The following is a 16,973-nucleotide window of genomic DNA, read 5'->3' as shown; positions in this document are numbered from 1 at the left end:
TCGTCCCTATAAGGACAGTTTTTTAATTAATTTCTCTTTTGAAAAAGGTTTAGGAAGGCTCCTCAGACACATCGATTGTGGGGCGGTTTCGCTTTCATCTCACTTTTTTCCTCTTTCAAATGCAATATTGGTCACATGACATAGAATCAAGATTTTTAAAGAATCATTTTTTAAGGACAAATTAAAACAAACAACAACTATAATTTTTGACTAATTCCATTTTGTTGTTTTCAAAAATTTGCAGCAAAGTATTTCACGTACGTTCAGTAACTCAGGGTGATGTTATTAGAGCCGATGCCAAAGAGATACCGCGCATATTCCAATTATTATACGCCGGCGAGGGTGAGGCCCGAAGACCCGATGAACAGCAGCAATTGGATATGAGTATGATAAGGGGTGGTGCAGGTGATGAAAGACCAGGATCCATAATACATAAAGGTTAGTAATATTCAAACAACTTATAACAGACGGTTTTACAATGTCGAGTGGAAAATGGAAACAAAGAAGAATATCTTTCGTTTAAATTGTCTTGTCGGCATTACGAAACAGTCAGTAAATCGCACATATAAAATCACTATTAACTATCCTTTTTTTAATCTAAAGGACATGAGTTTGTGCATATAACATATCATATGCCAACAGCTTGTGAAGTATGTCCTAAACCCTTGTGGCATATGTTTAAGCCGCCGGCGGCGTACGAATGCAAAAGGTAAGTATTTTTTGTTTTATTTGTTGTAAAAATATTTAATTTTTTATCCTCTTTGTTTTAGATGCCGCAATAAAATCCACAAGGAACATGTCGATAACAACGATCCCCTGGCACCATGCAAGCTACATCATGATCCTCACAGTGCCAGAGAAATGCTTTTGTTGGCATCAACACCCGATGAACAAAATCTATGGGTATCACGTCTCTCTAAACGTATCCAAAAATGTGGATATAAGGCAAATTCCTCATCAAATAATAATAGCAATAATTCAGATGGTAGTAAAATATCACCAAGGTAAGTTGAGCCTCAGCTGTTTTTTTAGCTTTTATTTGGAAAGATTTGTAAATTAAAAATATTTTTTTTGGGATTTCATTAATGCGGGTTAACATTGTTTTTGTATTTGTCAATGTTTTGTAAATAATTACATGGGAATTTCTACTTTTGCTTTTTTATTTGTTTTTGTTTCTATGCAACAGAGAATTAAACCACTTTTTTGTAAAAAACAATTTTAGATAAAACTTCTAACTTAACCTCTTTGTGTTGAAGAAAATTTCTTTCAAAATCCACATTTATTGGGGTCTGTGGGTTGAAGAAAATTTCTTTCAAAATCCACATTTATTGGGGTCTGTGGGTTGAAGAAAATTTCTTTCAAAATCCACATTTATTGGGGTCTGTGGGTTGAAGAAAATTTCTTTCAAAATCCACATTTATTGGGGTCTGTGGGTTGAAGAAAATTTCTTTAAAAAATCCACGTTGTGGTCTTTGGGCTGAAGAAAATTACTTTAAAAAATCCACGTTTCTTGTGGTCTTTGGGTTGAAGAAAATTTCTTTAAAAAATCCACGTTTCTTGTGGTCTTTGGGTTGAAGAAAATTTCTTTAAAAAATCCACGTTTATTGTGGTCTTTGGGTTGAAGAAAATTTCTTTAAAAAATCCAAGTTTATTGTGGTCTTTGGGTTGAAGAAAATTTCTTTAAAAAATCCAAGTTTATTGTGGTCTTTGGGTTGAAGAAAATTTCTTTAAAAAATCCAAGTTTATTGTGGTCTTTGGGTTGAAGAGCATTTCTTTAAAAAATCCAAGTTTATTGTGGTCTTTGGGTTGAAGAAAATTTCTTTAAAAAATCCAAGTTTATTGTGGTCTTTGGGTTGAAGAAAATTTCTTTAAAAAATCCACGTTTCTTGTGGTCTTTGGGTTGAAGAAAATTTCTTTAAAAAATTCACGTTTCTTGTGGTCTTTGGGTTGAAGAAAATTTCTTTAAAAAATCCAAGTTTCTTGTGGTCTTTGGGTTGAAGAAAATTTCTTTAAAAAATTCACGTTTCTTGTGGTCTTTGGGTTGAAGAAAATTTCTTTAAAAAATCCAAGTTTCTTGTGGTCTTTGGGTTGAAGAAAATTTCTTTAAAAAATCCACGTTTCTTGTGGTCTTTGGGCTGAAGAAAATTTCTTTACAAAATCCACGTTTCTTGAGGTCTTTGGGTTGAAGAAAATTTCTTTAAAAAATCCACGTTTCTTGTGGTCTTTGGGTTGAAGAAAATTTCTTTAAAAAATCCACGTTTCTTGAGGTCTTTGGGTTGAAGAAAATTACTTTAAAAAATCCACGTTTCTTGTGGTCTTTGGGTTGAAGAAAATTTCTTTAAAAAATCCACGTTTCTTGTGGTCTTTGGGTTGAAGAAAATTTCTTTAAAAAATCCACGTTTATTGTGGTCTTTGGGTTGAAGAAAATTTCTTTAAAAAATCCAAGTTTATTGTGGTCTTTGGGTTGAAGAAAATTTCTTTAAAAAATCCAAGTTTATTGTGGTCTTTGGGTTGAAGAAAATTTCTTTAAAAAATCCAAGTTTATTGTGGTCTTTGGGTTGAAGAAAATTTCTTTAAAAAATCCAAGTTTATTGTGGTCTTTGGGTTGAAGAAAATTTCTTTAAAAAATCCACGTTTCTTGTGGTCTTTGGGTTGAAGAAAATTTCTTTAAAAAATCCACGTTTCTTGTGGTCTTTGGGTTGAAGAAAATTTCTTTAAAAAATCCACGTTTCTTGTGGTCTTTGGGTTGAAGAAAATTTCTTTAAAAAATCCACGTTTCTTGTGGTCTTTGGGTTGAAGAAAATTTCTTTAAAAAATCCACGTTTCTTGTGGTCTTTGGGTTGAAGAAAATTTCTTTAAAAAATCCACGTTTCTTGTGGTCTTTGGGTTGAAGAAAATTTCTTTAAAAAATCCACGTTTCTTGTGGTCTTTGGGTTGAAGAAAATTTCTTTAAAAAATCCACGTTTCTTGTGGTCTTTGGGTTGAAGAAAATTTCTTTAAAAAATCCACGTTTCTTGTGGTCTTTGGGTTGAAGAAAATTTCTTTAAAAAATCCACGTTTCTTGTGGTCTTTGGGTTGAAGAAAATTTCTTTAAAAAATCCACGTTTCTTGTGGTCTTTGGGTTGAAAAAAATTTCTTTAAAAAATCCACGTTTCTTGTGGTCTTTGGGTTGAAGAAAATTTCTTTAAAAAATCCACGTTTCTTGTGGTCTTTGGGTTGAAGAAAATTTCTTTAAAAAATCCACGTTTCTTGTGGTCTTTGGGTTGAAGAAAATTTCTTTAAAAAATCCACGTTTCTTGTGGTCTTTGGGTTGAAGAAAATTTCTTTAAAAAATCCACGTTTCTTGTGGTCTTTGGGTTGAAGAAAATTTCTTTAAAAAATCCACGTTTCTTGTGGTCTTTGGGTTGAAGAAAATTTCTTTAAAAAATCCACGTTTCTTGTGGTCTTTGGGTTGAAGAAAATTTCTTTAAAAAATCCACGTTTCTTGTGGTCTTTGGGTTGAAGAAAATTTCTTTAAAAAATCCACGTTTCTTGTGGTCTTTGGGTTGAAGAAAATTTCTTTAAAAAATCCACGTTTCTTGTGGTCTTTGGGTTGAAGAAAATTTCTTTAAAAAATCCACGTTTCTTGTGGTCTTTGGGTTGAAGAAAATTTCTTTAAAAAATCCACGTTTCTTGTGGTCTTTGGGTTGAAGAAAATTTCTTTAAAAAATCCACGTTTCTTGTGGTCTTTGGGTTGAAGAAAATTTCTTTAAAAAATCCACGTTTCTTGTGGTCTTTGGGTTGAAGAAAATTTCTTTAAAAAATCCACGTTTCTTGTGGTCTTTGGGTTGAAGAAAATTTCTTTAAAAAATCCACGTTTCTTGTGGTCTTTGGGTTGAAGAAAATTTCTTTAAAAAATCCACGTTTCTTGTGGTCTTTGGGTTGAAGAAAATTTCTTTAAAAAATCCACGTTTCTTGTGGTCTTTGGGTTGAAGAAAATTTCTTTAAAAAATCCACGTTTCTTGTGGTCTTTGGGTTGAAGAAAATTTCTTTAAAAAATCCACGTTTCTTGTGGTCTTTGGGTTGAAGAAAATTTCTTTAAAAAATCCACGTTTCTTGTGGTCTTTGGGTTGAAGAAAATTTCTTTAAAAAATCCACGTTTCTTGTGGTCTTTGGGTTGAAGAAAATTTCTTTAAAAAATCCACGTTTCTTGTGGTCTTTGGGTTGAAGAAAATTTCTTTAAAAAATCCACGTTTCTTGTGGTCTTTGGGTTGAAGAAAATTTCTTTAAAAAATCCACGTTTCTTGTGGTCTTTGGGTTGAAGAAAATTTCTTTAAAAAATCCACGTTTCTTGTGGTCTTTGGGTTGAAGAAAATTTCTTTAAAAAATCCACGTTTCTTGTGGTCTTTGGGTTGAAGAAAATTTCTTTAAAAAATCCACGTTTCTTGTGGTCTTTGGGTTGAAGAAAATTTCTTTAAAAAATCCACGTTTCTTGTGGTCTTTGGGTTGAAGAAAATTTCTTTAAAAAATCCACGTTTCTTGTGGTCTTTGGGTTGAAGAAAATTTCTTTAAAAAATCCACGTTTCTTGTGGTCTTTGGGTTGAAGAAAATTTCTTTAAAAAATCCACGTTTCTTGTGGTCTTTGGGTTGAAGAAAATTTCTTTAAAAAATCCACGTTTCTTGTGGTCTTTGGGTTGAAGAAAATTTCTTTAAAAAATCCACGTTTCTTGTGGTCTTTGGTTTGAAGAAAATTTCTTTAAAAAATCCACGTTTCTTGTGGTCTTTGGGTTGAAGAAAATTTCTTTAAAAAATCCACGTTTCTTGTGGTCTTTGGGTTGAAGAAAATTTCTTTAAAAAATCCACGTTTCTTGTGGTCTTTGGGTTGAAGAAAATTTCTTTAAAAAATCCACGTTTCTTGTGGTCTTTGGGTTGAAGAAAATTTCTTTAAAAAATCCACGTTTCTTGTGGTCTTTGGGTTGAAGAAAATTTCTTTAAAAAATCCACGTTTCTTGTGGTCTTTGGGTTGAAGAAAATTTCTTTAAAAAATCCACGTTTCTTGTGGTCTTTGGGTTGAAGAAAATTTCTTTAAAAAATCCACGTTTCTTGTGGTCTTTGGGTTGAAGAAAATTTCTTTAAAAAATCCACGTTTCTTGTGGTCTTTGGGTTGAAGAAAATTTCTTTAAAAAATCCACGTTTCTTGTGGTCTTTGGGTTGAAGAAAATTTCTTTAAAAAATCCACGTTTCTTGTGGTCTTTGGGTTGAAGAAAATTTCTTTAAAAAATCCACGTTTCTTGTGGTCTTTGGGTTGAAGAAAATTTCTTTAAAAAATCCACGTTTATTGTGGTCTTTGGGTTGAAGAAAATTTCTTTAAAAAATCCACATTTATTGTGGTCTTTGGGTTGAAGAAAATTTCTTTAAAAAATCCACGTTTCTTGTGGTCTTTGGGTTGAAGAAAATTTCTTTAAAAAAATCCACGTTTCTTGTGGTCTTTGGGTTGAAGAAAATTTCTTTAAAAAAATCCACGTTTCTTGTGGTCTTTGGGTTGAAGAAAATTTCTTTAAAAAATCTACGTTTATTGCGGTCTTTGGGTTGAAGAAAATTTCTTTAAAAAATCCACGTTTCTTGTGGTCTTTGGGTTGAAGAAAATTTCTTTAAAAAATCCACGTTTATTGTGGTCTTTGAGTTGAAGAAAATTTCTTTAAAAAATCCACGTTTCTTGTGGTCTTTGGGTTGAAGAAAATTTCTTTAAAAAAATCCACTTTTCTTGTGGTCTTTGGGTTGAAGAAAATTTCTTTAAAAAAATCCGCGTTTTTTGTGACCTTTTGGTTGCAGAAAAATTCTTTAAAAAATCCACGTTTCTTGTGGTCTTTGGGTTGAAGAAAATTTCTTTAAAAAATCCACGTTTCTTGTGGTCTTTGGGTTGAAGAAAATTTCTTTAAAAAATCCACGTTTCTTGTGGTCTGTGGGTTGAAGAAAATTTCTTTAAAAAATCCACGTTTCTGGTGGTCTTTGGGTTGAAGAAAATTTCTTTTAGAAATTCCCTTTTATTGTGGTCTTTGGGTTGAAGAAAATTTCTTTAAAAAATCCACGTTTCTTGTGGTCTTTGGGTTGAAGAAAATTTCTTTAAAAAATCCACGTTTCTTGTGGTCTGTGGGTTGAAGAACTTTGCTTTAAAAAATCCACGTTTCTTGTGGTCTGTGGGTTGAAGAAAATTTCTTTAAAAAATCCACGTTTCTTGTGGTCTGTGGGTTGAAGAAAATTTCTTTAAAAAATCCACGTTTCTTGTGGTCTTTGGTTTGAAGAAATTTTCTTTGAAAAATCCACGTTTATTGTGGTCTTTGGGTTGATGAAAATTTCTTAAAAAAATCCACGTTTCTTGTGGTCTTTGTGTTGAAGAAAATTTCTTAAAAAATCCACGTTTATTGTGGTCTTTGGGATGAAGAAAATTTCTTTAACGTTTCTTGTGGTCTTTGGGTTGAAGAAAATTTCTTTAAAAAATCCACGTTTATTGTGATCTTTGGGTTGAAGAAAATTTCTTTAAAAAATCCACGTTTCTTGTGGTCTTTTTGTTGAAGAAAATTTCTTTAAAAAGTTGATGTTAATTTTTTAATTCTCAAAGTGGTTTAATTCTCTAAGCTTCTAAATCATACAAAAACTCTATCTGCAAATAAACAAATTAATCAAATGTGTGTGTCTTATTTTTTTCTTCTATATATAAAAAACAAAAACAATTCATGATGCTTTTATGTGTGTTGCGTCTATTTTCATGGGTTTTACATTAATGAAAATTTGTGTTTCTCTTAAAAATAAAAAAATACAACATCATAATTGGTAATTTATTTCTTGTCATTTAATATATATAATTTTTTCTCCATCAATTTTCTTCTTTTTCTGTTGCTGCGCTACTACTACCACAACCAAACTCTACCACCCTACCTACATAACTACTACTGTGTGTTGTTGAATCATGCGTTTTTATTTAATTTGAAAATTCAAACGCGGCCCTTATTATAAACTTACCAAACCGAAACATTCATCGACATTTATACAACATAACCTTAAAAAATACAAACATATAACAAACACCATCCTCTACTACAAACGCTACGCTGATCCCAAAATGATCGAACGAACGAACATCTATCCATCCATCCGACCGACCATCCAAAAAACCGACAGCCAATCAACACGTTCCAATTATAAGCCATATGCAGTTAATGTACAAAGATCAGCTACGCTGCCAGCAAATTCATCATTAAAACAGTGATTTCTTTTTAATTAATTAAATATAAATATAATTATTATATATATGTATGTGTGTGTTTTTAAATTTTTATTTTTTAAATTTCATTTATTTTTTAATTTTTTTCTCTGTAATTTTTTCTTTTTATTTTATTATTTAATTTTAATGTTAATTTTTAAATAATTTAATTAAAAAAACAAACGAAAAAATGATCTTTCCCAAACTCACTAAAACCTAACGCTGCTGTTTTGTAATATTTCTGTTTTTATTTTATTTTTTTCTTTAGTTAATATAAACACTTTATTTTTAACAGAATGTCCTTTTGTTTTATTTGAAGAAGTATGCATTTTTATTTGCTGCTTGTTTTTATGCTTTGTTAATAATTCCTCTATTTTTTCGTTTTGATGAAAGTTACTTGAGGATGAGGATGTGATTTTCTAAAACAGTGATGGGCAGAACATGCTCACGGGGTGTTGATTTTGGCCTTAAAGCTAATGCTCGTCTATACATTAGCATGTGTGACGCCAATCACTGACTGTCATTTAAAATTTTGTGACCTAATCTAACCACATATCAAATTAGCTATTATGAATTCCATATAGTTTTATTCTGTACCCTGTACAAATTTGTTATAGCTTTTACTAACCCGACCAATTTGCTGGTCACTTAAGGCAGTTGGATGTCTATATTTTTGGAATTATCTATGAAAAGAGAAAGTTCACGAATTAAATCTAAAATTGAAATTGAACAGGAAATTTGAAGATAACCTTAAAAGTACACAATTAAATAGTGGTTACCAATGGTAGAACTATTTAATAACATCTGATAACCGGAAGTTTGAAGTCTTTGCAGAAATAAGGTCCATACATATGTACATACTCTTTACAAACTGCTGACAGCAATTTCTTTTGAACTTCTTTATATACCCAGCAAAATGTTCGATGGCAAAGATGTCATTCAATCATGGGTGCATGTGATCTGGCATGTCGTCTTTTTAGCATCTTCATCGATGAATTTTATATGAGCGTGGACCCCAAAAGATGCTTTTCATTATTGGATCCAAAGCATGTCATTTAAACCGATGCTTTGACATGAGATTTTCACCCAATGCTTTGACATGTCATTTTCACCAACCCTTTGTAATGACATCATTACGAAGAGAGTTTTAACAACGTTGGTTGCGATTTCGAGTCTCCGACAACATGAAGCCTATTCTAAATAATTAATCTTATATATGTACTTAGAAAAATGTGTATAAATAAAAACACAAAATTCATCTCTATTGGACCAACTTCCTTTGCATTGGTGCAAATGCTAATGAAAAGGTCGGATCTTTCACGACTTCGTTTGAACCAATGCAAAAGATTCCATGAAACCACGTCATCGCCGAGTGATAAAATGAGTAAGATCAAATTACTTCACGCAGAGGACTTCTGGTCCATAGTTTTCATCTTGGTGTCTGAAAATTTAAATAAAAATCGAAAAGGATAGTACTAAAATGGTTTACTGTTGTAAACATGTAGGGTGATTACATTTAATAAACCAGTAGGCGATAGTGGTTATGGAGAAAATGTGAAGTTCAAGAGTGGAAATACCCAGATGCCGAGGCCTTTTAATGTTAATTCTCTGAATCTAAGCATAGCCAAAAGAAATTGAGAACTTCGGATGCTTGGTTGAAATGTGTATACAAATTTTAATGTGTATTAAATAAAATTTCAAATTGATCCGAGAAGAGCCGACATAGTCTATTTTGGATTTGGATCTAACTTTGCGAGTCAGACCTTTTTTATACCCTCCACCATACTCGAAATAATCATTGTAGACCGCACAAACTATATATATTCTTGATCAGCTTGCAATTCTACTTCGATATAGCCATGTCCGTCCGTCTGTGGAAATAACTCTAGTTTCCGAAAGGAATAGAAGTAGATGATGGATGAAATTTTGGTAAAATCTATTATATATATGTAGGACTTTTGGTATTGAAAGCGGGCTATGTAGGTCCATGTTTTCGTATAGCCCCCATACAAAGTGACGCGTCGTCGTTTTAAGGAAATTTTAGGATATTTGTCCCATTTGACCATCAAATTGGTTGGTATTTTGTGTCTCCAGAGGCTAAAAAGTATGTCTACTAAATGGGTATAGCCCCCATTTAAGGCCTCATATATAGTACGCGTCATTTTAAGATATTTTGAATGTATTAGTATCATTTGACCACAGAATAGGTTGTAACTTTGCATTTTGCATTTCAAGACACTATGAAACATATCTACCATAAAATGTGTACGTATGTAGGTCCACGTTTTGGTATAGCCCCCATATAAGGCCCCATATATAGTACGCGTCATTTTAAGACATTTTGATTGTATTAGTCCCATTTGAGCACCGAATTGGTGGTAATTTGTTTGTATTTTGTGTCTCCAGAGGCTAAAAAACATTTCTACCAAAATTTGTTTATATAGGTCTACGTTTTGGTAGAGCCCCCATATAACGCCCCATATGTGTATTAGTCCCATTTGACCACAGAATCGGTTGTAAGTTTGTATTTTGTGTTTCCACTGGCTAAGAAATATTTCTACCATAAAATGTTTATATAGGTAAAGGTTTTGATATAGACCTCATAGGACGATATCTCCCGATTTTCGGTATTTTGAAGGTTTAACCTCATTATTGCAGTGAAATGGCTGAAATTTGGTATTTAGTCTTCACTTGGGGTATAAAACATTCCATATGAAATTTGTCAGTATATGTCACACGCCCCCGTATAGTGCCCATAGGACGATATCTCATTATAACACCGAAATGGCTAACATTTGGTACATAGTCTTTGTTGTGGGTATAAAACTTTCCACCTGAAATTAGTCGATATAGGTCAACGTCTTCATATAACTCCCATAGAACGGCATCGCCCGATTTTCGGTATTTTGAAGGTTTTAGCCTCATTATGTCACCGAAGTGGCTGAAATTTGGTATTTAGTCTTTTTCCGGGCTACAAAAACTTCCCCCAGAAATTTGTCGGTATACGTGTATGTTTTGGGGGTACCCCCATAGAACGGTATATCCCAATTTTCGGTGTTTTGAAAGTTTTAGCCTCATTATAACACGGAAATGGCTGCAAGATGGTACTTAGTCTTAGTATAAAACTTTCCACTGGAATGGTAAATCTTGTAGAGAATTTTCATAGCTACAACATTTTCTTTAGTCCCATTTTGATAGGACTTGCGGTATCTAAGTAAAATCGGGAAAACCTAAACAACCCCTAAAAATGTCAAATTAAATCGCGATTTATTTAAAAAGCGCTCCGGCGATTTTTTTTGTTTTTTGATTTTTCTCATCCATAAACATTGTAGTTTCAGAATCCGCAAAAACTTCCGAGGTGTAAGCACCTTCCATTTAAAATTGTTTCAAGAGCACCGTGCAAGATCATTGTGTATAGTTTTATTGGTAACATACCATTCAGCGCCCGTAATGCTTCGTAAGATTTTTGATTGTACCGTTTGAATGATTTTTATATTCGATTTGCTACAGGTACCCCAAAGGTGTATCCCGTAGGTCCAAATAGGCTTAATTATTGATTTATATAGCATAACTTTATTCTCCAAACTTAACTCGGATTTCGACCCAAGAAGCCAGTACATCTTTTTATTAAATTTCATATTTATCTGATTTTTCTTGGCTTTCAAATGCTCTTTCCATAACAATTTTCTATCCAAATGTATACCTAAGTATTTGACGGATAAACAATGTGGTATTATCGAACCATTTAAATTAACGTCAGGACAATCTCCATGTCTGAGGGCAAACCACTGTAGTATTGGGAAACTAGTTAATCTGTTTATCAACTAATCATCCTCTTCATTTCTGGTTCGATTATGGGTTAGGTAGGACACCATCAAAATCCGCGCAAACGGGGAAGTAAACCCTTTATATCACAGTTAGTCCACGAACCATCGCATAGTGGCCGAAATGACTAATTGAGTGCAGGGCAGTTTGGTCTCGCTACTGAAGCCAGGCAAAGGTGAATCGTACATACCGATTTCGCTTTTGTCGCCCGTAGCCATTAGTCCTCCTTAAGACCTTAGTCCTTCCCAGAGTCAAAAATAGTTATCCTGTTGCCGATCGTCAGCATGGATTCCGTAAGTAGCACAGCACGACAACACCCGAACTGTTTAACCTCTACCTCTCTTGAATTCTAACCCCTCCATTCGGTATCGATATCGTAACGTATGCGGATGATGGCAAAGGTGAATCGTACATACCGATTTCGCTTTTGTCGCCCGTAGCCATTAGTCCTCCTTAAGACCTTAGTCCTTCCCAGAGTCAAAAATAGTTATCCTGTTGCCGATCGTCAGCATGGATTCCGTAAGTAGCACAGCACGACAACACCCGAACTGTTTAACCTCTACCTCTCTTGAATTCTAACCCCTCCATTCGGTATCGATATCGTAACGTATGCGGATGATGGCGTCAGCTACCTTCCCTGATTTGTGAAAGACTGACCTCCTATTTGACCAATCTTACCACCTTTTCCACGTGAGGAATATGCAGATATCCGCCACTATATCTACGGACACTCTGCTCACCACATGGACGGTGCAGGTGAGAAGAGAGTTGAATTTTGTGGTCGATGGTAATATAATTCCGATCACAAACTATCCTAAAATTCTGGGGGTCATATTCGACAGCGGCAGTTATCTGCGACAAACTGAAATGTATGAACAGCCGACAGCACTTGGGGTGCAGATAAAGAAACCTTGTTGACCACATATAACGCGCTATGCCGGTCTGTTCTAAGCTAAGCGTCGCTAGTTTGGTCCTCGAGTGTAATTGGAACACAATGGAACAAGTAAAAAAGTATCAGTCGACATTGCCGACAGAGATATACCCTCAGTGGATTGAAATACCTTTTTTCAAAAAAAAAAAAAAAACTTACGTATTTCGGGGGGTTTTCAAAACAATATGGATAGGATTAAAGCGTAAAAATTTGTGGGGATATCGATAGATAGGGACTTTTTTCAACTGAGTTTCGACAATATTTAGAGTACCATTTTAGCGAATATTTTTGAACTTTTGTGGGGGAGGTATCGGAAGGTCCATTCCTTCCACTTTCGAATTTCATCTAATATTCGAAAAAATATTACGATATCCAAAGTGTGGAAAAGCGCAGTATTCGGTTCGGGCTCCAGTCACTACATATGGTGCCATAGGGAGTTTTTACAACTTTCGACCTTTTTTCTCAAGAAGTATGGACTTGCCATTGAAAAAACGTTTACTGTCGTAATTGAGGCAGCGAATGCAAGTTGCTTTAAGTGAATTTATCTAAAAATGTGTGTAGGAGGTAACCGACGGAGTGGACAAATGTAGTCCATATTCGAACCTGACCTATACCTCGTAGATATATTAGGATGTGTAAAGTATGGACCAAATCTGTCACTCCCATCAAAAGTTATCGTTCGCACAATTTTTCCGAACATTTTTGAACTTTTGTGGGGGAGGTACCTGAAGGAGTGGACCGATATGGTTTATCTTCGAACTTAAACTAACGAACGTTAAAGAAACGGCAGATCCGTTCGAGAGTTACCTTACTCTCCAACCACTACACACGGTGTCATATCGGTTTTTTTTGCACCTTTCAGGCTATTTTCTCAGGAAGTATGGACTTGCCCCTGATGAAACAGGTACCGTCGTATGGGGGCAGTGAATATAAGTTGCTACAACAAAAATCAAAGCGATTCGAGAGCAGGCCCTAAATTGAACTTTTCCGAAATTTAGTGTGGAGGTACCCGAAGGAGTGGACCGATTGAGTCCATATTGAAATCTTATCTAAGTCTGGTGTACATTTCACGATGTGCAAAGAATGGACCAAATTGGTTACTCCCTTCAAGAGTTATCGTGCGCACAAATTTTCCGAACATTTTTGAACTTTTGTGGGGGAGGTACCTGAAGGAGTAGGCTGATATGGCCCATCTTTGAACTTAAACTAAGTTTGGGAGTTATCGTACGCACCAGTCAGACAGACAGACTGACGCACGGACATTGCTAAATCGACTCCAAATTGTCTGAAACACATTTCGTCCAAACATACTTGGGGTTTAAAACCATTATTTCGATGAGGCACATTTTTACCCTTTCTAGCCTAAAGGCTGAGGGTATACAAATATTCAAAATTTTCAGAATGCCGCCCTGAGAACAGCAACAGCGTGCCTTCTCATGTCTTCAGAGGACCATCTACATGAGGAGACAAAGTACAGCAACACAATGACATGCTTTTGTGGCAGTACTTGCTCGGTGTTACCGTGAGTGCCATCCCAATCAGTATCTGGTGGACGGGCCCGACACACTCAAGCACATCAGGAAGGATCTTCATGAACGATACAGGACAGAACCCCTAGTGAAAAATGATCGGACGACAATGTTCACAAGTAAATTAAATTTTTGGCAAATTAATTTTTCAAGTAACAGCGCAACACCTGGTCGTACGTCAAACCGTACTGAATACGTTTATGCTAAAATGTCAAAATTTCCAATACAAATATCAAATGGCGCCTGGAAAAACGTAGTGTTGCCAAGGCCTGAATCTTATATACAACCCAATCATGAATATCAACTCTCCGTGAGTTTTCTCACCTTCCCCCTTAAATTGAAACGGCAGAAAGACAAAACTCACGGTGAGTTGACATTCCCGATTACCCTGATAGTAGCCCTCGTACTTCCTAAAATATTAGTTTGAAAGATTTAAATTCCCATACTGCTAGTAACAGTTTAAGAACGGTCCTAGGATTGTTTATTACCGAAGGTACTCCTTGTGGTGCCACAATGGTGCAATGATATATGAATGACAAGGTTCGGTTCCCAGACCAGACAACGTCACATTTTCAACGGTGGCAAAAATATCATACCTTTTTGGATTTGGTAACTGATCTTTATTACACTGCGAATATAAATCAAATAAAATGCCGAATATTACATGAGCCAAAAGTCGAATATCTCAACAACAAAAATTCAAACTGTGAATAGAATATGAATTTCGTCTTCATATTTTGTGGGTACGGCTTTTCACATAGAAAAAGAAGGAACGCAACAATGTAAGTTACATTACCTATTGAATATATATCTACATTTCTTCAACGAAATCATAATGGTTACCTGGTTAAACTTTGTAGTTATTAGAAAACCATACTGCATTTCATATCATTAGAAAAAAATCTCATTTTTGTGTCCCTTGTCTCTAGTTGAATTAGGCAATATGACATTTGGAGTTTCATAATGTAAATACAATCTTTGATTTGAAATTGCAAAAAATTTCCATTTACTAAATATTATTTCAATATTCTTTTCTCCTGAGCGAAAGCCATTTCACATGGTAATTTTTTTCAAATTCTTTTTGTTCTTACTTTTTCTACTGTCCCGTCTGCTGCCATCATTTTTGTATTGTTTGCATTCATATTTAGTTCTCTTTGGCTCTCGATATTGATCGATAATTTAATATGTATTCTAATGAAAATTTTACAGTTATAGTTACAGGAGAAGTGTTTCCTATACTACCAACTCAGCTGCCCATCAATACCGTCCGATGACCCCATCCAAATCCATGCAAAAAATGTTTTTGGAAACATTCTTTTAAGGATCATGATAAGATTTAGGAATTTAGCAAGTAAAAAATTTTAAGATTTTTGCAATCTTTAGAAGCTTCATAGTGCACATGCTATAAAAATTATCACCAAGGAAAAGGCTTTGTTTTCTTTCAAGGATATTCTTTAAAAATTGTTAATATATTATTTTACCTTTAAGTAACGCATCTTTAAATATTTTCAATAACTTCTCTGTTTGCAGTGTCCACTCGAAAGCAAATGGGCCGACCATTATATTTGTTGGCTTATTAAGTACATAATAAGCTTGTCTTTGATCGAGAGAATTTAAAAAATATCAATCTTTGGACATAGATCGGTAATAAATTTTGACAAAAATTCCCTTATTTAAAGACAAGATTTTCGAGTTAGAGTGGACACCAATTTCATAAATTCCATTTAAAAAAAGGAAGCTTTATTTAACATATAAAACTCAGCGGATTCTTCCATTTCTTGACGCCCATATATCAGTCAATTTTGTTCCTATCGGCTACTATTATTTTAACAAGTAAAAAAGAATCAGTCGGTTTTGCCGAGGCTATGATTGTAAAAAAGAACAGTTACAGGAGTGATGGACTTTAATATCTTATGAACAGCATTTTCCTTACCAATAAAGTTTTGTTAGTTTCCTGAGTACATGTTAGAGTGTAGGAAAGTATGGAGAAAACAATTCCAGAACCCATAATAAAAACCTAAATTTAACTGCATTTTTGTTCCTGAGGCGAATGAGGGAGTGAATTTAAATATTCGAAATTTTCGGGGACCATATCTAGGAAAGTAATGGCGAGTTTCCTTAAATAGATTTAAGCCCAAAACCCACCAGCCATTTTAGTAGTTGGTAACAGTAGGATGTTTTACAGCTTTCGGGCCATTATGGTAGGAAATGTAGAAGTGTCCACGAAAAACACTATACAAATATAATCAGTACCACAAGGACTACCTTCGGCTACAATTTCAAAACGATCATCGAATAGCTCTTAAATTGCACTGAAGTGACCATTTTGGAACTTTTGGGAGGGAGTTACAAAAAGGAGTTGTCCGATATGGTCCATATTCTGACTTTATTTCCGCTTAAGAGAAGTGTTACGATGTGGGAAATATTACGTTACTGAAGCCAGCAAGGATGTCAGCAAAGGTGAATCGTGCAGACCGATTTGGCTTTTGTTGCCCGTAGCAAAGACACTTGAGGCTTTAGTCCTCCCCAGCGTCAGATAGCTATCCAGTTGCCGATCATCAGCACGGGTTCCGTAAGCAGTACAGCACGACAACAGCGCTACACGCCGTCTCCACACATATGTATTAGTCGCGGACTCAACCAGACAAACCATGTGATAGATCAGTGATGGTGGCGCTTAACATTTCAAAAACCTTTGATACTGTCAAGCACTCAAGCTTGAAACGTGGAATAATCAATTATATTAGTGGACGCCATTCGCACGTGGAAATCAAGAACAAGAAGTCCAAGCCCCATAGAGTGAAACACAGAGTTCGCCAAAGTTGGGTGATATCTTTGGAACTGTTTGACCTCTACCTCTCCTGTATTCCGCCCCTTCCAGACGGAATTGAGATCCTATGCGGATGATTGCACGATCTTGGCCACAGGTACCTTCCCTGATGTCATTTGTGAAAGGTTAAACTATTTGACTGATCTTACCAACTTTTTCCACACGAGGAATATTCAAATATAAGGCACTTAAACTACGGCCACTCTGTTCACCATATGGACAACAGAGGTGGTAACAGAGTTGAATGTAATGGTCGATGGTAGCAGAAACTACCTCGAATTTCTACGGGTCACATTCGACAGCATGTTCATGTCGTCCGCGCATGTCACAGCTATCTGTGACAAACTGAGATGTAGGAACAAGGTCCTCAAGTCCCTCGACGGCAGCACTTGGCTGCAGATAAAGAAACCTTGTTGGCCACATATAACGCTATAGGTCAACGCGATGAACAAATATTCAAAGCTGTCAGAATGTCGACCTGAGAAGTGCAACAGGGTACCTCCTTATGGCTTCAGTGGACCATCTACAGGAGAGGACAAAGATTCTTCCCGTACCGCAACACAATGAAATGCTTTCGTTGCAGTACTTGCTCGGTTGTTACCGTGAGAGCGATCCTAA

General features: G+C 35.0%; 1 protein-coding gene across 33 annotated transcripts in view; it reads left to right on the top strand.

The window, feature by feature from the left end:
- Rok (Rho associated coiled-coil containing protein kinase) overlaps positions 1–16,973 on the top strand; it is a 138,320-nt gene that overhangs the window by 104,419 nt on the left and 16,928 nt on the right. For 21 of the 33 annotated variants that reach the window (XM_073977395.1, XM_073977393.1, XM_073977392.1 and 18 more), the window contains 3 exons: positions 245–438; positions 604–709; positions 771–1,004. In XM_073977395.1, coding sequence (XP_073833496.1) covers positions 245–438; positions 604–709; positions 771–1,004 — 534 coding nt within the window. Of the gene's footprint in view, positions 1–244; positions 439–603; positions 710–770; positions 1,005–7,158; positions 7,533–16,973 lie in introns of those variants that run through there. The other 12 variants (XM_073977384.1, XM_073977382.1, XM_073977381.1 and 9 more) reach the window with 3 other exon arrangements.

The sequence above is a fragment of the Musca autumnalis genome, unplaced genomic scaffold (genome assembly GCF_047663935.1).
Source record: "Musca autumnalis isolate F117 unplaced genomic scaffold, ASM4766393v1 scaffold_3, whole genome shotgun sequence".
NCBI classification, from domain to species: Eukaryota; Metazoa; Arthropoda; class Insecta; order Diptera; family Muscidae; genus Musca; species Musca autumnalis.
The sequence above is the reverse complement of the archived record's forward strand: the minus strand, read 5'-3'. Positions and strand labels throughout refer to the sequence as shown.